The sequence below is a fragment of the Oncorhynchus keta genome, chromosome 25 (genome assembly GCF_023373465.1).
Source record: "Oncorhynchus keta strain PuntledgeMale-10-30-2019 chromosome 25, Oket_V2, whole genome shotgun sequence".
NCBI lineage: Eukaryota > Metazoa > Chordata > Actinopteri > Salmoniformes > Salmonidae > Oncorhynchus > Oncorhynchus keta.
The window spans coordinates 25,262,848-25,286,498 of record NC_068445.1 but is presented as its reverse complement, the minus strand read 5'-3'; the positions used below and the strand labels follow the sequence as shown (position 1 = coordinate 25,286,498).

Below are 23,651 nucleotides of genomic sequence, written 5' to 3'. Positions count from 1 at the left end.
GATGGGATTCCTTGGTGCAATTATTTACTTAAGACATCATGCCAAGATCTCAATGATTTTTATATAGACTAGTTGACTGATAGGGGGTGCTGGTAAAACCACCGTGCGTGCCTCTACTTGACACCCCCAACATTATAAAGAATGTATATTTTGGAAGCTATAGAAATGCATTTATTATTAACATTCGTTTTTGACACATTTATTACACATCTATTACAAACACCTGGATATATATATTTAAATATTATGTGAAAAAAACATAAAATGAACAAAAAAATGGAAGTACAATTTTTCGAGATTACTAATGCTACTGTCCCCATTACAACAATAAAAATACTTAAATACATATTATTTTGTCCTTGAAACAATTGATTGAAATACTGTAGAAATCCAATCATTCCTATGGAGGACTGCTCCTACTGTTGGCTTCTAAGCCTCTCAATGTGCAATACATAGCATCAGCAATCCAGGGTTTCTATACACATTTCAAGAACCTGCCCATCTGCGCAACATGCTCGGAATAACAAAGACCTCGAACTAACGTGCCCACGTGTTGACACTGACGTCATACAACAGTACGCAAAGAACAGGGTTGAGAAGAAGGCCAGTGTGCAAAATCCAGACATGGAAGATAGGGTTAGGCGGTATTCATATTTTCATACCTTCATACCGTTCCTGTACTATATAGTACTGCCAACATAAGGGCCATTAGTCCTTTTCAAATGTAATTTTATTCAATTTTGTCTACACACAGAACAAATTAAGGAACTGGGGGGGATTGATTGTCTTTTTGGTTTTAACCAAGAAGCATTATCTTGCAAGTAGCTATTTAGCTAGCAAGTTAGTAAACCAAATGCATAGCTCGAGCAGATGTAAGTGCCTTTGAATGGGGTATGGTAGTAGGTGCCAAGCGCACCGGTTTAAGTGTGTCAAGAACTGCAACACTGCTGGGTTTTTCAAGCTCGACTGTTTCCCATATGTATCAAGAATGGTCCACCACCCAAAGGGAATCCATTCAACTTGACACATCTCTGGGAAGCATTGGAGACATGGGCCAGCATCCCTGTGGAACGTTTTCGACATCTTGCACAGTCCATGCCCCGATAAATTGATGCTGTTTCTAGGGCAGATGGGGGTGCAACTCAATATTAGGAAGGCGTTCCTTATATTTTGTGCACTCAGTGTGTGTGCCTATGTTAGCAAATGTTGTAAACAAAAACACAGGTTAAAGTCACACACAATGTATTAACCAATTACATCTGGAGCAGGCCAACCCTGCTGGGTGTGCAGGTTTCTGTTCCAGCCCAGCACTAACACCTGATTCAATTTAGCAAATTAGTTGATAGTCATGTGTGCTATTGCTGGGCTGAATAGAAATCTGCTGCCCAAGTAGATCAGGGACCCGTGGAGTGAGGTTGGCCTCCTCTGGTATTTACTTTTTTTGTTCACCTGAAATTATGCTTTAGTAATAATAGATAACTTGTTACTAACCTTTATATTTGAGTTAGCTTACTTATACACTTTGAAATTCTATTACATAAATAGTTGATTCTTTGAAGTGAAGTGTTTAAACTTGTTTTAATTGTTAACTTAAAACTATTATTCAATGTTGATTCATCACAGATCACAATCCTGCAATAAAGAGGGGAAGGGAATCTGTCTCTTATTTTTCTGTGTTTCTGTGTTGTATTCTTAAATGAACATGACCTTTTTGTTCAGTTGTAATCTCTGGATATCAACCATGTGAACCCATTTTGCATTTGATGATAATGGCATGCAATGCCTTTGCAGCCATAGGCCTACAGTATGATGGTATTAGCCTTTAGGGCCTTTGTGATTCACTACTGGAAAGTGCATCTGTAGCAGAGAATAGCTTAACTCACACATTGTTTACATATTGTTGAGCTAAATGTTCTCAATTTAAAAACCAGTACCATACCAGTAGACAATGTAAATGAGGCTAATTATTATACCAGATGTTATACATGCCATGTGCTGACATGAAATTGTTTAGTGCGAATCCATCCCTTGTAATCTAGGTAGATGAAGTGTCGAAGCAGGAGATGATGGGTCCTAGCTTAAAACGTACTACTACCAAGTTCAATGCCAGATACTTTCCCCCCCAGAAGGTCTGAGTGGCACTAGGAAGTACCACTGTGATAATGAAGATGGTTTGTCTAAGACTACTACAACAATTACATGTTCTATGCTAAATGTGTTTAAATTGTAAAAGAAAGAAAGAGCAGTTAGGCTTTAAGAAATACATTTTATTCAATGAGGCAAGCCAATGCAGAGATGGCACACAAAACACTTGAAATTTCACAACAATATAGTCTAATATTAAAGTTCATTATGTTTACAGTATCATAAACAATATTTGTTTACATGTGGTTCCAAATTACATTTGATATATTCATACAAGTGTACGGAAATAGATTACTATGAAAGTGTGTTTCTGTTTAAGGGGCACTTCCTTCAGTTTAAGGGGCACTTTTGTCATGACGACAAGGTGACGTTGCTCTCTACTCAAATGGCACAACAGAATCATTCAGATTGACCAAGGCACAGCATATGACAATAATTGTGTCTAACTGAGGGATGTCTCCTTTCATGTCTGGAAAAGGAGGAGGTAGTAGAGGTAGAAACTGCTGCAGCATTGCTCATCTTCACAGTGGGAATCCGGTCCTTGATAGGTCAGCTGGTGAACCTACAGTACATAAACAAATACAAAGCACACCTGATGTTAGAATATAACTTCTTCAGGTCACTTTGTCACGCCGGCTCCCGCTCCCCCTCTCTGGCGCTCGAGGGTGCCAGGCTGCCCAGTATTACACATACATGTCACCATCATTATGTGCATTACCGCAAAGAGAAGTTTCAATAGTGCATTACCACAGAATGTTCATCTGTGAAGTGCCTGTGCTTTAATAGAGGCAACATTGAAGATTAGTTTGTTTGATTAAGTCTGTGTTTGTTGTTTGAAACCTAATCATTGATCAGTAAAACGAGAAGTCATCCATTAGTGAATGTATTACAAGGACATCCACAGACTCACAATTAAAGCAAGTAGTTGGTACATCCATCCACAGACTCACAATTAAAGCAAGTAGTTGGTACATCCATCCACAGACTCACAATTAAAGCAAGTAGTTGGTACATCCATCCACAGACTCACAATTAAAGCAAGTAGTTGGTACATCCATCCACAGACTCACAATTAAAGCAAGTAGTTGGTACATCCATCCACAGACTCACAATGAAAGCAAGTAGTTGGTACATCCATCCACAGACTCACAATGAAAGCAAGTAGTTGGTACATCCATCCACAGACTCACAATGAAAGCAAGTAGTTGGTACATCCATCCACAGACTCACAATGAAAGCAAGTAGTTGGTAAGTTGTAGCCATGCAGGTGCGTATTGGGTAAGTAATGGTAATGGGGCTGATTGATTTCTTAGTCCATTGTCACTCCACGGTTCTCTGCTGTTTAATCTAAGAGAGGGTTTACAGCCAATCAGGGTCATTATGCAGGTTGGTTGAGTGAAATGAAACCATTGAGGGTGGGAGATGGAGGAGGTGAAAGGTTTTTCACAACTATGAAATGGGTCAAAAAGCATCCATATTAATTCAGTGAATGAAACATTAATTAAACACACTTACTCACATAAACACACTTGAGTGTTACTGTAAATGTAAATTATGGTAACAACAACTTGATTAATATTTGATGTCTGTAATTTCCATGAACATGTCACACTGTACCATATGGCTCAGGGGCTCAGCGGCTCCAACATATTACCTCGATGAATTTCACAGACCCACTTATCAGCAAGAATTTGTTTGGCTTATTTGAATATTTTCACAGCATTCTACACTGCTCAAAAAATAAAGGGAACACTTAAACAACACAATGTAACTCCAAGTCAATGACACTTCTGTGAAATCAAACTGTCCACTTAGGAAGCAACACTGATTGACAATACATTTCACATGCTGTTGTGCAAATGGAATAGACAACAGGTGGAAATTATAGCCAATTAGCAAGACACCCCCAATAAAGGAGTGGTTCTTTAGGTGGTGTCCACAGACCACTTCTCAGGTCCTATGCTTCCTGGCTGATGTTTTGGTCACTTTTGAATGCTGGCAGTGCTTTCACTCTAGTGGTAGCATGAGATGGAGTCGACAACCCACACAAGTGGCTCAGGTAGTGCAGCTCATCCAGGATGGAACATCAATGCGAGTTGTGGCAAGAAGTTTTGCTGTGTCTGTCAGCGTAGTGTCCAGAGCATGGAGGCGCTACCAGGAGACAGGCCAGTACATCAGGAGACGTGGAGGAGGTCGTAGGAGGACAACAACCCAGCAGCAGGACCGCTACCTCCGCCTTTGTGCAAGGAGGAGCAGGAGGAGAACTGCCACAGCCCTGCAAAATGACCTCCAGCAGGCCACAAATGTGCATGTGTCTGCTCAAACGGTCAGAAACAGACTCCATGAGGGTGGCATGAGGGCCCAACGTCCACAGGTGGGGGTTGTGCTTACAGCCCAACACCGTGCAGGACGTTTGGCATTTGCCAGAGAACACCAAGATTGGCAAATTCGCCACTGGGGCGGCAGGGTAGCCTAGTGGTTAGAGCGTTGGACTAGTAGCCGGAAGGTTGCAAGTTCAAACCCCCGAGCTGACACGGTACAAATCTGTCGTTCTGCCCCTGAACTGGCAGTTAACCCACTGTTCCTAGGCCGTCATTGAAAATAAGAATTTGTTCTTAACTGACTTGCCTGGTTAAATAAAGGTAAAAAAATATTTAAAAAATAAACTGGCGCCCTGTGCTCTTCACAGATGAAAGCAGGTTCACACTGAGCACATGTGACAGACGTGACAGAGTCTGGAGACGCAGTGGGTCAGTCATAGTGTGGGGTGGCATTTCTTTGGGGAGCCGCACAGTCCTCCATGTGCTCGCCAGAGGTAGCCTGACTGCCATTAGGTACCGAGATGAGATCCTCAGACCCCTTGTGAGACCATATGCTGGTGCGGTTGGCCCTGGGTTCCTCCCAATGCAAGACAATGCTAGACCTCATGTGGCTGGAGTGTGTCAGCAGTTCCTGCAAGAGGAAGGAATTCATGCTATGGACTGGCCCGCCCGTTCCCCAGACCTGAATCCAATTGAGCACAACACATCATCATGTCTCGCTCCATCCACCAATGCCACGTTGCACCACAGACTGTCCAGGAGTTGGCGGATGCTTTAGTCCAGGTCTGGGAGGAGATCCCTCAGGAGACCATCCGCCACCTCATCAGGAGCATGCCCAGGCGTTGTAGGGCGGTCATACAGGCACGTGGAGGCCACACACACTACTGAGCCTCATTTTGACTTAAGGACATTACATCAAAGTTGGATCAGCCTGTAGTGTGGTTTTCCACTTTAATTTTGAGTGTGATCCAGACCTCCATGGGATGATACATTTGATTTCCATTGATCATTTTTGTGTGATTTTGTGTTCAGCACATTCAACTGTGTAAAGAAAAAGTATTTAATAAGAATATTTCATTCATTCAGATCTAGGATGTGTTATTTTAGTGTTTCCTTTTTTTGAGCAGTGTATATTAGTATAGTGCTTGTCACATTATCTCGCAAATACCTCTGCATAATGTATGGTGAATTACAACAAGGTAAAACATAAGCTGCCACAAACTGCTAGGGAAAAGATGGAAGAGTATATGCTCTGCATAGCAGCAGGCTTCTTGGGGTCATACACTTACAGCATACACTATATGTCCCCTCTGGGCACAAATGATGCGTCAGAAACGCAGCCAAACCAACATTTTCTAATGAGAGCATTCTCAATGTGTCAGTGGAAGTCCCAAGTGAATGCAATGGGTTACATTTATGCAACCCTGTCCAACAGAAAGGTTCGAGATATAACTTTTGACGCAATTCATCCTGACCAGGGATCCATCTATCAATCGAATTTGAGCAATGACCTTTATCCTCCTGCCTCAATTCTCTCTGCTATGCCTTATACCCACATGTACTCAGTGGACCACCATGCATCGTTGCATGTGGTTTGGTATGAAACCACCTTATGTTTGACATAAAGCACAGTGTAAATCCATGCTAGCACAAATTTATGCAACTGTCGTGTCTTTGGCTAAACCGGATTAAGTGATATGACATGCTATTCTATAAAATAATTTATCTGTAATTAATATTACCTGATTGAGCTAATCATGTAAATGTAATTAACTAGAGAGTCGGGGCACCACAAAATAATATTTATAGAGCTGTTACAGTATCTTCCGAATAAACTCTTAAAGACCGAGTAATATTTTACATCAATAGCAGTCAATATTAATCGTCATTTTAATTCAGTCTCATCTGAAAGTTGTAAATTCTTGGTTATCTGCACGAACCCTGGCTAACAAGTTGAACCAGCAATACAAAATTGGGTTTAATTATTTATTTACTAAATACCTAATCACACAGAATTACACATACACATAATTAAATCATAACTTGATTACAAATGACGTCATAAAGGAAAACGTCCCTAGCGGGCGGAACAGATATGACAGCTTGTTACACAAAGGAAAAGGGCTGGGTTTGAGTGAAAGAGTGGGAAGACTGAGGAACAAAGGGAGAAGCTGTGCTATCGTAAATACAGTATCTTATGCATTCTAAATTACCGCCCATTTGGAAAAGGAAAATGCAATAAATATTTACTCTGCGCTTCGGTAGGTTGGTGGAAGATGGAAGGCCGTGTTGCCCAACCGCGTCCTTCGTCCTTTGAAGAATGTCTCTGCTGGTAAATTGAATACGTTGTAGTAACGACGTTGTGTGATAGACGGGATACTCCGTCTGTTCCTTCCTAACCCTCGTTTGCAGCTGCTGTTGCTAACTCAACGGCTTGGAGGTATCACTTCTGTAGTGAATAAGAGTTCAAAGTTCATACCATTCGCAACCAAAGCTCACACGGATGTTGGCTTCGTTCTGTAGTTATTATCTGAACCATTCTGACATCGGACCGTCGTCCTCACGTCCTCGGAACAGGAGATTATATTGTCGTCAAGGGCTTATATAGGAAGGGAGAGGAGGGCGTGTTCGAAAGGTTTTATAGCCCATGTCCCTTCACAGGGGCGGGCCACTGATTGAGCAGAGCCCTATCTTATGAAAACCCAAATCTCACATTTTAGAAGCTAAAATCACATTTCATCCCATTCACGAATAATTTCATATTCAAACATTTAAATTGAACAACAATTCCATGTGAATCCGATAACTCTGGCGTAGACTTTCCACTGTAGAGTTTATGTCATCCTATCATTGATGAGAATGTTTCAGATGACAACCGAACTGACATCATATTAATTAAGTACCACTGCATATGTTCAATTGGTCGGATTACCAGAATATAGTTAATTTCCCCCCACCTTCTGATGTTCCCAGAATCTCTACGTTAACCAAGGGTTTTGCAAATGTAACATCAGTAGGGTAGAGAGAGGAAAAAGGGGGGAAGAGGTATTTATGACTGTCATAAACCTACCCCCAGGCCAACGTCAGGACACAACATTAGCGGTACACCTACAGTATAAAGCCCCCATCATGTCAACTATTCCTTACTAACCCCTCCAAAACAATGGTGATGTCACTGCTAGTCAAAAACAAAATTCTCCCTTAGGGAGCTGAATCATTAGTATGTCATTCAAATGCACTGAACAAAAATATTTCAAAGATTTTACTGAGTTACAGTTCATATAAGGAAATCTGTCAATTGAAATGAATTAATTTGGCTCTAATCTATGGATTTCACAGGACTGGGAATACAGATATGAATATGTTGGTCACAGATACCTTACAAAAAAAGGGTAGGGGCGTGGATCAGAAAATCAGTCAATATCTGGTGTGACCACCATTTGCCTCATGCGGCGCAACACATCTCATTCGCATAGAGTTGATCAGGATGTTGATTGTGGCCTGTGGAATGTTGTCCCACTCCTCATTAATGGCTGTGTGAAGTTTCTGGATATTGGCGGGATCTGGAACACACTGTCGTACATGTCGATCCAGAGCATCACAAACGTGCTCAATGGGTGACATGTCTGGTGAGTATGCAGGCCATGGAAGAACTGGGACATTTTAGCTTCCAAGAATTGTGTACAGATCCATGCGACATCATGCTGAAACACGAGGTGATGGTGGCAGATGAATGGCACAACAATGGGCCATAGGATCTCGTCACGGTATTTCTGTGCCTTCAAATTGCCATTGATGAAATGCAATTGTGTTCGTTGTCTGTAGCTTATTCATGCTCATACCATAACCCCACAGTCACCATGGGGCACTCTGTTCACAATGTTGACATCAGCAAACTGCTCGCCCACATGACATCTGCCCAGTACAGTTGAAACGAGGATTTATCCATGGAGAGCCTACTTCTCCAGCGTGCCATTGGCCATCGAAGGTGAGCATTTGCCCACAGAGGTCAGTTACGATGCCAATTTGAAGTCAGGTCAAGACCCTGGTGAGGATGACAAGCATGCAGATGAGCTTCCCTGAGATGGTTTCTGACCGTTTGTGCAAGCATTCTTCGCTTGTGCAATCCCACAGTTTCATCAGCTGTCCGGGTGGCTGGTCTAACTTGATCCCGCAGGTGAAGAAACCGGATGTGGAGGTCCAAATCTAACTGTGGTTACACGTGGTCTGCGTTTGTGAGGCTGGTTAGACGTACTGCAAAATTCTCTAAAATGACGTTGGAGGCAGCTAATGGTAAAGAAATTAACATTCAGTTCTCTGGCAACAGCTCTGGTGGACATACCTGTATTCAGCATGCCAATTGCACGCTGCCTCAAAACTTTAGACATCTGTGGCAGTGAGTTGTGTGACAGAACTACGCATTTTAGAGTGGCCTTTGTCCCCGTCACAAGGTGCACCTGTCCACTGATCATGCTGTTTATTCAGCTTCTTGATATGCCTCACCTGCGAAATTCTCGTTAAAAGGGAAAAAATAAATTTGTGCACCAAATTTGAGAGAAATAAGCTTTTTGTGCATATAGAAAATTTCTGACATCTTGTATTTCAGCTCATGAAACAGGGGACCAACACTTTACATGTTGCGTTCATATTTTTGTTCAGTATACAGTTTGTATTTCGGTACGATAGCTTTCTCTGGTGGAGCTCCATGATTTCTTCAGGGTATTTTTCTGCGGCATGCAGGCAGTTGTCTGTCTGCTTGTATTCTGAGAATGATGTAAATGTTGGGTTCAGTGGAATGTTAATGGTTTGGAACATCTGTTATGTTGTGATGATCGTTATTAAGAGACTCTCAGGGTGCCGGTGGCTCTGCAGTTTAAAAGACAGGAGAAGTTCATTACCATATTCTGTCCTCTCTAATGTCTTTCTGCTCTGGACAGAGTTTTCATTTAAGCTATTTCTTTCTCTCTCAAGTTGTGACTTCACTTTCCTTTTTATGCTGTCATTTTGTGTCTGGACAAGAGTCCCAGTATTTTTTCAGGCTGTATTCAATCAATACTTTCGTCAGTGATGGATGTTTTTCTCCAGGATGACATGCATTTACTGTTTAGTTGTATGTATTACCCCTTATGCACAGGCAGACACTATTCAGGAGTAATCCGGTGTCAGGGTTTATATGTGTCACAGGACATTTTCCAGGGACACTCATATTTATGGGCCATTCCAACACACACCCATTTATTAGGCCCCTTTTCACCTACTTCAGCAGAAAATAATGGCCCATGCAACCTAATTGCTGCATCGAGGAAAAGCACTCCTTTGTAAAAAGATAAACAAGGAGGAAGCTATAACAACGAACAGGAAATCCTGCAGATACAAATGTTTTCTCTGTCAGAGCCATTTCCCATTTACCATTGTGGAAGATCAGTGATGTTGCTTTCCCTGTAACTGGCTTTGGTCTAGGGTAGATAGATTTATTTCACCATTTGAAACGTCTTACAGATCCGTCCCTTTGTTACCATTTTCGCCTAAAATTACATACAAAAATCTAACTGCCTATACCTCAGGACCTGAAGCAAGAATATGCATATTCTTGATACCATTTCAAAGGAAACACTTTGAAGTTTGTGGAAATGTGTAATTAATGTAGGAGAATATAACACATTAGATCTGGTAAAAGATAATAGAAAGAAAAAAAACATGCTTTTTATTTGAGTTTTTACCATCAACATTGAAATGCAAGAGAAAGGTGTCACAACTTCAGCCGAAGTCGGTCCCTCTCCTAGTTCGGTGGCGTTCGGTGGTCGACGTCACCGGCCTTCTAGCCATCGCCGATCCACCTTTCATTTTCCATTGGTTTTGTCTGGTCTTCCCTCACACCTGGTTTCAATTCCATCAATTACATGTTGTGTAATTAACCGTCTGTTTCTCCCATGTCCTTGTCCGTAATTGGTTCTTGTAGTGCTTGTGTACGTTATGCTAGTGGATACCGTGGTTTTGTTTGACCCATCCATTTATTGTTCTGTTTCCGGTGGTTTTATGTTTATTAAACGACACCGTTATAAATCAGTTTTTGCTCTCCTGCGCCTGACTTCTCTGCCGCCAGTAAGCACCACGTTACAAAAGGCCAAAATGTATTATTCCAGCCCAGGCACAATTTATATTTTGGCCACTAGATGGCATCAGTTTTGGACTGATCCAATGAACCATTGCATATATGTTCAAAATGTTGTATCAAGCCTGCCCAAATGTGCCTAATTGGTTTATTAATACATTTTCAAGTTCATAATTGTGCACTCTCCTCAAACAATAGCATGGTATTCTTTCACTTTAATAGTTACTGTAAATTATGCAGTGCAGTTAGATTAACAAGAATGTAAGCTACCTCATGCTCATCACATTAGGCTACTATGTTAGCTTAACCGTCCCGTGGGGGTTGGGGGAACACCGATCCTGTAGAGGTTAAAACATAATACGACAACACGTGGATAATGCATTTGAAATCATCAATGTATTTCCATTGTGGTCCTTTTAAAATGGCGACTGCACTTCCTGATTTGGCCTCGTTTTGAAGATTGCTCATTAAGAATGCTGGCGGCAATGACTGAAGCTATTCGAGAGTTATCTTGGGGGTGTGATTTGATGTGGGTGTGTTATGTTCGCATATTGTGTCCTAACAGGTACGGTTGTTTGTCCCTCCTGAATCACTGTAGCAACAACATAGCCATTTCCTCAAAATAGTCACTTTCTTAAAATAGTCAGAATGATATCTAAGATAAATCAAGAAATCTGTAATTAATTTAGACGTTTTTGCCAAGGAGGTCCTAGTAACGCAATTTTACATCTAGCAAAGTGTTTGGTGCAGTATATTTGAAGTAAAAAAAATGTGCTAAAAAACTACTCCTAGTGTACTGCATACAGCCTATTGAGTCAGGACATTGTGTCTCTGCACTCAGGACTGATTTCTGAGAACAATAACATGTCTGCAAGCTGTTAAACTATCGTAAATAAAGCACAAGCTACATGCTGTTTATCAGTGCCCAAAATCACTTGCTAGCTAGCAAAGTTCCAACTCTGTGTTTGTCAAGGAAGCTAGCAAGTAGTAGCCAGCAGGCACATTGAGCAGCCAGGCCACAATCAGCTTATCAAGTCATTGGTGAGTGGCGACGTTTGTGCTTCACTGCCGTTTAGGTTTTTACAACTTTCTCACTTACCAGAGTGTGAGTCTGTCAGGCAGTGTTTCATAGGGAATCATGTTACAAAACAGGTCTTGGGAGGACACAAAGGCTCGCGAATGGGAAGTTACAGTTGTGATCATCTCAATTCTCATTTTGCTCAACACATGATTGACACTATCAAACACATAAGGAAGTGGCCACTCCGTAAAAGGCTTAGTGCCAAGGGTGATTTCAATGTAACATTGGTGACGTGTTGTCTTATGTAAACTAAACAAGTCTGAGGCACTGTGTAATGGGCAGGTCTGTCTCACTGTCTGGAGGTTCTGGCTGCTATTTTGGGATAAAGCGCACAGCTGATAGAGCGCAATCAGCACAGCTGCTTCTCTCGTGTTATTGGGCAAGTGGGCGTGATCATAGTTCATACCCAACCCTCCAGTAAGTTTTGACAAACTCACAAAACTCAGTTTTGGACGAGACTGACTTTATTACCAAAATTATCCTATTTACACTTTGTAGTAAATTCTGACACTAGATTGAATGTTTCTGACTCATACCGATGCCAGACAGGCTGTTTAAAACTAAAGAAGATGGTTAAAAAAATGTACAAACATAAACATAGAAGGCCTAGGCTACACAGTAGAGCTAGCCTACTAGGCATACTTGGGTTACACAAATAACACACAACAAAATAAAGGACAAGACGACAGTGTCATAGGCATAGAGCAGGATTCCCTCAGAAGATCAGTGATCAGTGATGCCAGGTGATGCTTGATGCAATTGATGCCACATGAGGGTGATTCAGTTTGCCTGCCAGCTCTGGTGTTATCCTCTGCCTCTGTCTAGCCTTTGATGCCTTGTGATGGTGATGGAGTTGGTATACTGCAGAGTCACTGTCTTCTCTCTGCTGTTCTCTCCTCTAGGTGTGGCAGTGTGGGGGGAGCATGGAGGTGCTTCCCTGCGCCAGAGTGGCGCACATCGAGCGGACCAAGAAGCCATACAACAACGACATTGACTACTATGCCAAGAGGAACGCCCTGCGGGCCGCCGAGGTCTGGATGGATGAGTACAGGTCCCACGTCTACATGGCCTGGAACATCCCCATGAATGTGAGTGTAACCATAGTCTCACAGCACCTGACCTATGAAGAAACCTAGAATGGCTAGAGTTGTGGTTTTTGTATCCATAGGAAAATAATGACATTATATGACACAACAGGCATTCTATTGCTAATCTAAAGGAACATTGCTTGAGACCTGAAGACTTGTGGTTCACAACGCAGCTGGTCACAAGAGCCTGGCTGGTCTTTCACCCCATCCATCCATCCATCCATCCCATCTTCACCACTTGTTCATTCAGAACAGCAGCCTGTTCTGTGCCGAGCGGGGTGGGCCCCTCTAGACAGACTGCTAGGCCTCAATGGATATTCAGATTTCATTCCACTCGACCTTCAGAGCAGCTCAGTGAGATCTGAACGACGACGTCAGGCTCTGAGTGGTGGAGCGGAGTGAAGAGCTGAAACCAAATGAATGACTAATTTAATCAGTGCCACTTTCATACACATCAGTTAAGACGTAATTGCTTTCAAGGGCCTTTGAAATAGGCGTGGAAAATAATAAACAGCCATTTTCAATAATAAATAAAAAGGGATTAATGGCGAATACTAATTGCCATGTCTAGTAAAGGAGTACTGCAATGATCTGAGTTGCACAGTGGGCGGTGACAATGCTTTAAAACATAGCCTGGTAGTAATTGTAATGTTTTCAAGACATTATTGTCATTAGAAACAAACTTTGGATTGTGTTTCACTCAAACAAGGCCTCCTGCACAGGGGTACATTACGGTAATGATCCCAGGGAGGCCAATTCTTCTGTTAACATGGCAGAACGGTCATTCAAAACACAGGGAGAGGCACAATGGATACAGGCAAGAGGACAGTAACTAAGACAGCACCCTATTAAACAACCTGCCTCATCGCCCAACATTCTTCGTCCAGTGTAATTACGAACACAGTGGTACAGTGCTCTATTAACCCTCTGTCCCAAGGTGCAGACTTATTTTGTACATAATGCTATAACTAATATGTCTCCCATTCCCAACACCACACACACAGGATCACATAGTCTTGTTATTGGTTAGAGAGGCTGGAGGAGAACGCAATTACTCCGGTAGGAGGGCAGGGTCTGATTCACTGTGATTACCACCATCATGTAGTCCAAACAACATCTTTCATGGAATGCATCTGTTATAGCTAATAAAAAAACAGAGGACAATGCCAGTGCTCATTATTCACAGATATTAAAATATGGCTGATACCTGTGGCTCAATGTAGTGAAGTATGCTTAAAGGTCCAGTGCAATCAAAACATGAATTGCCTGTGTTTTGTATACACTGAGAGTACAAAACACAAGAAACACCTTCCTAATATTAAGTTGCAACCCCCTTTGCCCTCAGAACAGCCTTAATTTGTCGGGCATGGACTACAAGGTGTCGAAAGTGTTCCACAGGGATGCTGGCCCATGCTGACTCCAATGCTTCCCACAGTTGTGTCAAGTTGGCTGGATGTTCTTTGGGTGGTGGACCATTCTTGATACACATGGGAAATTGTTGAGCGTGAAAAACCCAGCAGTGTTGCAGTTCTTGACCCACTCAAACCGGTGCGACTGGCAGCTGCTACCATACCTTTTCAAAGGCACCAAAAATATTCTGTCTTGCACATTCACCCTCTGAATTGCACACATACACAATCCATGTCTCAATTGACTCCAGGCTTAAAAATCCTTCTTTAACCTGTCTCCTCCCCTTCATCTACACTGATTGAAGTGGATTTAGGTGACATCAATAAGGGATCATAGCTTTCATCTGCATTCACCTGGTCAGTTTATATTATAGAAAGAACAATGTTTTGTACACTCAGTGTATATTTCCACACTATAAAGTTGGAATAATAATGATAATGCTTTTTTATTGTAAGAGCTGTTTGAAAATACCTCCTGAAATTTCAGCCTGTTTTGGTGGAATGTAGTTTTGGGCTGCCTTGTTACATCACAAGACCAATAAGAAAGTGAGTTCCAAACCTCTCTGCCAATAACAGCTAGTTTTCAGTTTCCCCCTCCCCACTTAAGAAATTGCTCTTTGCTAAGAAGCCATTTATGTTTTATTTTTGGCAATTTTAATAAAACAATCACAGTAAAGTACTTAATTGAAACCAACAAATGATTTGATATTTAAGGTTTAGAAACAGCTGCGGTCCAAACAGAAACAGGCTGCAGTACAAACACTTAAAAGACACACACTCGTCCACTTACCCTCGCCTTATGCCCTTGGGGGAATCCCCGTTGCCATCTTGGAAGACAGTCCAAATGATTGGCCAGGCAAGGGAAGCAACATAAGCCCTCGTTTTTAGTCGGCTTTGCGAGTGTACAATTATGTTCTCTCCGGGGCCTGAAACTCCCCATAATTCAATTTGCGACGATTGTACATCCACTAAGAAAAGTCTGCGAAAATGTAAAAACAACATCAATGGAGAAGTCAACGTACAAGTGTAAGTAAAAACGAATGCAAATCATTTTGAAATTGTGCTTCCTTTGCACATGACGGCACAAACACGTCTGGTAAAAAGTTGTTTTTGTTTGGTCTTCTTTTGGAAATTGTAGAAATAAAACATTTTTCTTCAGAAGTTCCAGCTAGGCAGGCTAACGTCGGTTAGCTAATACATTTGCTAGCTATCACACGGTATACATATATTAATAATTCTATGTAATATAAGTAGACATGCAATCATAATTGACTATAGCGCATGTAAAGTACCCACAAGCTACCGGTGGCTGAGGACACAATCATCGCGGTTTGAACGAGTGACAAATTTCCGGCCAAGGGTGGTCCATTTCAAAATCATTCCTTCCTCCCTCGCCACTTGCCCTGCAAGTGTATACTCATCAGATGTCATCAGAAGTGTCCACTTAATTTGAGGGCTGAGGAGATAGGGTATGTCTTTTCATTGTTTGGTCCGCCGGCATTGAGCCTTTCTCTTAATGAGGCAGTGCATGTCTGCTGTGGAGGCCAGGGCACAGTGCAGACCTCAGAGCAGAGCAGTTATTAAGCATTCCCCACATCAATTTGGGAAGCCACCTCCATGCACAACGCTGCTCGGCGTGGCAGGGCCATGAACACTCATAATTAAGCAGCTGATTAGAATTTGCACAGCATACTGTCATGTCTAATGAAAGAACAATGATTGTCCCACATGACAGCCTCCATCCATCTCTTAACCAAATACACTCTTCTTCTCTTAGGCTCCTTCACTTTTTTCTTTTTCTACCCTTCCTCCTTCCACAAATCTTTTGAGGCCTCCATTTTTCTAATTACATGAAGAGTAGTCATATATTGCTTAGCTTAAGTCATTGTGTCCTGGTTTAATGTAATTTCTCTGTGTTTGCTGCCAGAACCCTGGGGTTGACTATGGGGACGTGTCTGAGCGGGTGGCCTTGAGGAAGAGGCTGCAGTGTCGGAGCTTCCGCTGGTACCTGGAGAATGTCTACCCAGAGATGCGCATCTACAACAACACCATCACATATGGGGAGGTAAGACATTCCCTATTCACTATCAATAATAGGTTTACAATACAAAAACATAATCAGGTTTTAAGTGGAAGACCTGTACTGGATGTAGTGGAAGACCTGTACTGGATGTAGTGGAAGACCTGTACTGGATGTAGTGGAAGACCTGTACTGGATGTAGTGGAAGACCTGTACTGGATGTAGTGGAAGACCTGTACTGGGTGTAGTGGAAGACCTGTACTGGATGTAGTGGAAGACCTGAACTGGATATAGTGGAAGACCTGTACTGGATGTAGTGGAAGACCTGTAGTGGAAGACCTGTACTGGATGTAGTGGAAGACCTGTAGTGGAAGACCTGTACTGGGCGTAGTGGAAGACCTGTACAGGGCGTAGTGGAAGACCTGTACTGGGCGTAGTGGAAGACCTGTACTGGGCGTAGTGGAAGACCTGTACTGGGCGTAGTGGAAGACCTGTACTGGGCGTAGTGGAAGACCTGTACTGGATGTAGTGGAAGACCTGTAGTGGATGTAGTGGAAGACCTGTACTGGATGTAGTGGAAGACCTGTACTGGATGTAGTGGAAGACCTGTACTGGATGTAGTGGAAGACCTGTACTGGATGTAGTGGAAGACCTGTACTGGATGTAGTGGAAGACCTGTACTGGATGTAGTGGAAGACCTGTACTGGGTGTAGTGGAAGACCTGTACTGGATGTAGTGGAATACCTGTACTGGGCGTAGTGGAAGACCTGTAGTGGAAGACCTGTACTGGATGTAGTGGAAGACCTGTACTGGGTGTAGTGGAAGACCTGTACTGGGTGTCGTGGAAGACCTGTACTGGATGTAGTGGAAGACCTGTACTGGGCGTAGTGGAAGACCTGTAGTGGAAGACCTGTACTGGATGTAGTGGAAGACCTGTACTGGATGTAGTGGAAGACCTGTACTGGATGTAGTGGAAGACCTGTACTGGATGTCGTGGAAGACCTGTACTGGGCGTAGTGGAAGACCTGTACTGGGCGTAGTGGAAGACCTGTACTGGGCGTAGTGGAAGACCTGTACTGGGCGTAGTGGAAGACCTGTACTGGGCGTAGTGGAAGACCTGTACTGGGCGTAGTGGAAGACCTGTACTGGGCATAGTGGAAGACCTGTACTGGGCGTAGTGGAAGACCTGTACTGGGCGTAGTGGAAGACCTGTACTGGATGTAGTGGAAGACCTGTACTGGGCGTAGTGGAAGACCTGTACTGGGCGTAGTGGAAGACCTGTACTGGGCGTAGTGGAAGACCTGTACTGGATGTAGTGGAAGACCTGTACTGGATGTAGTGGAAGACCTGTACTGGATGTAGTGGAAGACCTGTACTGGATGTAGTGGAAGACCTGTACTGGATGTAGTGGAAGACCTGTACTGGATGTCGTGGAAGACCTGTACTGGGCATAGTGGAAGACCTGTACTGGATGTAGTGGAAGACCTGTAGTGGATGTAGTGGAAGACCTGTACTGGATGTAGTGGAAGACCTGTACTGGATGTAGTGGAAGACCTGTACTGGATGTCGTGGAAGACCTGTACTGGGCGTAGTGGAAGACCTGTACTGGGCGTAGTGGAAGACCTGTACTGGGCGTAGTGGAAGACCTGTACTGGGCGTAGTGGAAGACCTGTACTGGGCGTAGTGGAAGACCTGTACTGGGCGTAGTGGAAGACCTGTACTGGGCATAGTGGAAGACCTGTACTGGGCGTAGTGGAAGACCTGTACTGGGCGTAGTGGAAGACCTGTACTGGATGTAGTGGAAGACCTGTACTGGGCATAGTGGAAGACCTGTACTGGGCGTAGTGGAAGACCTGTACTGGGCGTAGTGGAAGACCTGTACTGGGCGTAGTGGAAGACCTGTACTGGATGTAGTGGAAGACCTGTACTGGGTTTAGTGGAAGACCTGTACTGGATGTAGTGGAAGACCTGTACTGGGTGTAGTGGAAGACCTGTAGTGGAAGACCTGTACTGGGCGTAGTGGAAGACCTGTACTGGATGTAGTGGAAGACCTGTACTGGGTGTAGTGGAAGACCTGTAGTGGAAGACCTGTACTGGGTGTAGTGGAAGACCTGTACTGGGCGTAGTGGAAGACCTGTACTGGGCGTAGTGGAAGACCTGTACTGGGCGTAGTGGAAGACCTGTACTGGGCGTAGTGGAAGACCTGTACTGGGCGTAGTGGAAGACCTGTACTGGATGTAGTGGAAGACCTGTACTGGATGTAGTGGAAGACCTGTACTGGGCGTAGTGGAAGACCTGTACTGGGCGTAGTGGAAGACCTGTACTGGGCGTAGTGGAAGACCTGTACTGGGCGTAGTGGAAGACCTGTACTGGGCGTAGTGGAAGACCTGTACTGGGCGTAGTGGAAGACCTGTACTGGGCATAGTGGAAGACCTGTACTGGGCGTAGTGGAAGACCTGTACTGGGCGTAGTGGAAGACCTGTACTGGGCATAGTGGAAGACCTGTACTGGGCGTAGTGGAAGACCTGTACTGGGCGTAGTGGAAGACCTGTACTGAATTCAATTTTCATGACACGATACAAAAACAGAAGGAATATGCGCAGCCTACTGTGTGTTTGAAGAAAGCTGACAATAACATTCTACAAAGAATAAAAACATCACATTAGTTTCCCAAGAGATCATTAATTCATCAACACCACACATTCTTGAAATCTCCTCTTCAGTCTTCTGTTGAATTATCTTGTCTCTTGCAGTGATTGCAGAGTGTGCTTTGTTGTAAGGAATGCTTCAGTATAAGAAGTAGTGTTTGTTTTAATATCACATACAGTGTTAGGCAAGATATGTTTAAATACTGTATGCACAAGCAATCTATCGTCAACAGTGTATTTCATCCCGTCTGCGCTTCAAAGATTACATGTTGAAGGGAAATTAATTAATTCAGAGGGAGTCATCGAAAGGTAAAGGTATCATGTTTCCATAGCAACACGGCACAGCTACAAGATTCAATGCAATTTCCCGGTAATGGGATTTAATTAAACAGTTATTAGCTTTCGATGCCTACTTGATTGTTTTGAGCTCGACTGCACAACCCTGCACAGCAAAAAAGATTCTGACAGGACAAGAAATTGAATGCAAGAAGTCAGTCAATTCGTAATCATTGTAAAATAAAAGTCAAGCCTTTTACTTATTGATTTCAAATTCAGAGAAGGGGAAGGAAATCAGCCTTTTCAAATATATGGCTGACATATATCCGAAGTAAACTACAGATTCATCAAGCAGCACAGTGTTGGTGGCCCTGGTTCTTCTACAGTCTTGATATGAATGCTCTCTACGCCGGCGTCTTGCAAATGGATTCCTCAAAGCAGCTCCCATTTAGGTGGCACTATTTCAAATCTGCGACAAGCCACGGAACAGTTACCTTGTGTTGCCACAGCGCAGCAGCTGAAACTCATCTGTCATTGGAACTTCAGCTGCACCCCCTGCACTGACCAGACCAGCAGAGCGGAGCCTATCTGACAACACAACATGATAGATATCTTCACAGGGTGGAAATAAAGTGATACACATTCAAATCACATACCTACAGCAACACATAACTCCACTAACACACACTACCATCTGGACTAGGAGTGTAGAACATTGACGAGGTTTTCGTTGCATACATGATACCCTATCTTAGAATCAAATGAAATCTCTCATTACTATAGTGTGTAGATGATTTGTTTATGAGACATGGTGAGATGACAAAGAGACATTGCATTTACTAAGGGACAGATTTATTTAAGAGTTACCTTTTACAGTGTTAGATAAGAGTGTTATAACAACAGTTTTGAGTTTATACCTTTTTATTTCCTTCTCGAAATAACAAATGCAAACTTGAATCTGAATCAGGAACATTAAGGTCTATGTCTGTTGTGTTGCAGGTCAGAAACAGTAAGGCCAGTGGCTACTGTCTGGACCAGGGATCAGAGGACGATGACAAAGCCATCCTCTATCCCTGCCATGGGATGTCCTCACAGGTTAGCAGATTTCACTCCTATTAGCTTTGATATATTTACAAATAATATAAAGACTCTGTTCATATTTTCAAAGTTGGTTGAACGTGAATGTACCTTTTTTTCTTCAACAAATAAATGTTTAAGCATTATTCTTACATTATACCGTGTAATGCCATGGTATCTCATTATTAACAGCCAAGCAAAATAACATTTCATTTTGGGGGAAAAGCTCAGACTTGTGAATATATTCTGCTAAATGTGGTTTTAAGAAGTCTAGGCACTACAAAGTCTTCCTGAAGTGGAAGTAATTCATCAGCCAGTAGATTCTTGCTTTCTTATTGGTTTGTTCTAATATTCTAATCCATGGCCTCTAGAGCCCCCTGGAAGTTTCATTAGAGAATGTTCACTAGGTGCTGACCTGTGAGTGCCAGGGCAAAAGGGGCTTTGACTATTTTTGTAACTAAAGCTCATGCCTGAGAAACAATCATGCAAATATTATTCATGGCTGATTATTTTTTTTCCCCCTCCAGATGCGGAGTGACATGTTTATTATCAGTCGCATGCTGAATATAAATAAATTGTTTGAGCACTGGGTGGCTCTTTCCTCCTTCCCTCCTTCTGAGAGAGCTCAGTGCAGTCCAGTAATGTAAAGCTACATCAAGTCTTTAATCCTAACCTCAGGGGAAATAAACAAATGGAAATGAATTTTATGCCATTGCATCATTAGATTACAACGATGACTGGCACTATGCTACTACACAGGACCCAATTCAATTTTTGGAGCCGTTTAGATTTTATTGAACCTTTCCAATTCTGTATGAAAAATGTAATTGTGCTGAATAAATCTTTATTGTGCCTCTTAAAAGTATGTCTCTGTTTCTACCATGTCTCCTGTAAGGAGATTTAAAACCAGGAGGACAATGGCACACCTTGTCCATTTGGCTAATCCTAATATAGAGCATGGCAGAGGATGGAGGTTCCAGGCCCAGGGTCTCCCCACTCAACCCCCTGGCTCACCCCAGCAGGAATCTCATGTATGGTGTACATGGAGCACTGGATGTTGCTCCCTGTTTTCTATTTTCACCACTTATGCTAAGAGGCCTCTTAAGCCCCCAGCCAGGAGCTCTGTAGTAGTCATGGTCTGCATACCAAATTGCACCCTTCCCCCTATATAGTACCCTAATTTTGACCAGGGCCATAGGGAATATGGTGCCATTTGGGACACAAACAGGGTGTTTCACATCAAACACAGGTATCCTGCTGTGGCTCAGCCCCCATAGGGAGAGGACATGTCCTGTCTTCTGTCCAGGCTACACTGAGCCTGCCTGCCTGGGCCATACATGTAACATAAGCCTGCATGGCCCCTCACAAAGTACAGTCATCTCAGTGGGACATTGCAGTGCTGTCACTCCATGGTAGAGCAAGGGGCGGAGGAGGGATTACTGTAGCAGGTAGTCTCCCTCAAATACTTCCTCCTATACAATAAAACATCATTTAATGTGCTCTACCCTACTGTGTTAATGAGCCAATTAGTGAACACATGATTAGCCTGACCCAAAGAGGCTCCCCCCAAACCTTACGGCATCAAGAAAGTAATTGAGCATCAGCTTCTAATATAATGCTTTGAGAACAGGTTGATTGGCTTGGCAGAATAATTTTGTTATGTTGGCTAAGTATTTGTAATAGTAACATTTTAACTGCATTAGGAAATAAAGGCATCTACTCCGTAACGCTGTCAACACATTTTAACAGGGATTATGTCTTTGGCCTGTGCCCAGTTCTCATTTACACTACTGATAAATCATCTTGTGATGCCATTTACTACACATTTCACGACCTGTAAACACTAGGATAGAAAATCCGTTTGAGGTATTTTGAAGGAAGAAAAAGAAGAGTGAAATGAATGAATTACAAAATAAATCACTTGATCCTTTACGATCTATTAGCCTTGCTGCCAGGCAGGAACCCACTTCCAAACAGAATTTTGCAGCAGACAGCATATAGTTTTAAAAACCTTTATTGGTATTTGAAACACTTTCTCTTGGTATTTCAATAGAAATAGTGAAAAGGCAATCAGCTACAGGATATTAACCAGGCCAACGGTAGTAAAAGTTTATATTTTTTACTCAAACCATAGCCTCCTTCAAACAAGTGTACCTTGAAAAGTCTGGACAAGTACGTGGCAATATATTTTTCATATGTTCCAAATTGGTGTCTATTAATCGTTAAGGTTTTTATGAGTACAGTACTCTGCTAAAAGGGCACCCAGTCAGCTTCAGTCATAGCGACAGTACAGCCTGTTAGCCCCACATGAGCTGGCTGGTACATAGTTTTATCCACCTCAGAGTATTTGGCTTAAGAGAGTGGTAACAGAAAATATAAACCGGCAGCTATCAGCAGCCATTCATTCAGCTGCAAGGCTCACATATTCTCCATCTAAGCCTAGTCCTCAACAGTATGGGTTCAAAAGCATTCTGTTACATTGATCACCCTCCTCTTGTTCTGGTTCATACAGTTACGTGTAGCTCCGTTACAATACCCACTCTTAGCTGGATGACTGGGGAACAATGGAGAAGAGCAGCATTTCACAGTGTGTGTCAAGTGGGTTGTATTGAAGACCCCCTTATCTTTGGCATCTAATTTCTGTGAGAGGATCAGTGTAATGAATAATATATGTTAACTCTACTGTATCCTTATGTAAAAGATATGAGGCACAGACATACACTATTTCATGTACTGGATTAAACATCTAGAGATAATATTTGGTTGCAAAAATCTTTAGCATTAATTAACTATATACTTTCTATCTGTATATAATGCCCTAGGAAAGTCACATAATAGACTTAGCTCCAAAAATATTAAGATAATTGAAGTCCGCATACGGTTAATGAATTTGCTCATTGAATCAGAGTTGGAAGATAAAAATACCTTCCAGTGCACTGCAATATCTATGAACGACTTGCCAATTTTGTTTTCAGAATTTACACAAATGTACAGTATTTTGGATCCATGCTTATTTTTGAAACAATCAAATTAACTGCCTGATGTTCATCTCTGTTTCAGCTTGCCCGTTACTCAACAGAGGGGCTTCTACAACTAGGACCTCTAGGGTCGACCACCTTTCTGCCTGACACCAAATGTCTCATCGACGACGGAAGAGGGCGCACGCCCAGCTTGAAAAAATGTGACTCTGTTTCGCGGGCTTCCCAGAGGCTGTGGGATTTTACACAGGTAAAAACAAAACACAAATGGATTCAAATCTAATAATTGATCAATGTTTCTGGCTTCTTTGGAATAACTGAGTCATGTAATGCATAAATATAGAGGCATTGAGGTCAAATAAATTGTTCTGTATAATACGATGAGCCATGTGCTAAATGTTAGATTAAATGTGGTTGCTGCTGGTAAAGGTACCTCCATTGCAGAAGACTATGCAAAATCCCACTGAGTCATAGCAAAACACATTTCCCACTTTCA

General features: G+C 42.6%; 1 protein-coding gene across 2 annotated transcripts in view; it reads left to right on the top strand.

Annotated features, from left to right (window-relative positions):
- Window positions 1-23,651, top strand: part of LOC118358450 (polypeptide N-acetylgalactosaminyltransferase 9) — a 140,861-nt gene that overhangs the window by 112,114 nt on the left and 5,096 nt on the right. For both annotated transcript variants that reach the window (XM_035736288.2, XM_035736287.2), the window contains 4 exons: window positions 12,562-12,747; window positions 16,084-16,221; window positions 20,100-20,195; window positions 23,238-23,405. In XM_035736288.2, the coding sequence (XP_035592181.1) occupies window positions 12,562-12,747; window positions 16,084-16,221; window positions 20,100-20,195; window positions 23,238-23,405 (588 nt within the window). The remainder of the gene's footprint in view (window positions 1-12,561; window positions 12,748-16,083; window positions 16,222-20,099; window positions 20,196-23,237; window positions 23,406-23,651) is intronic.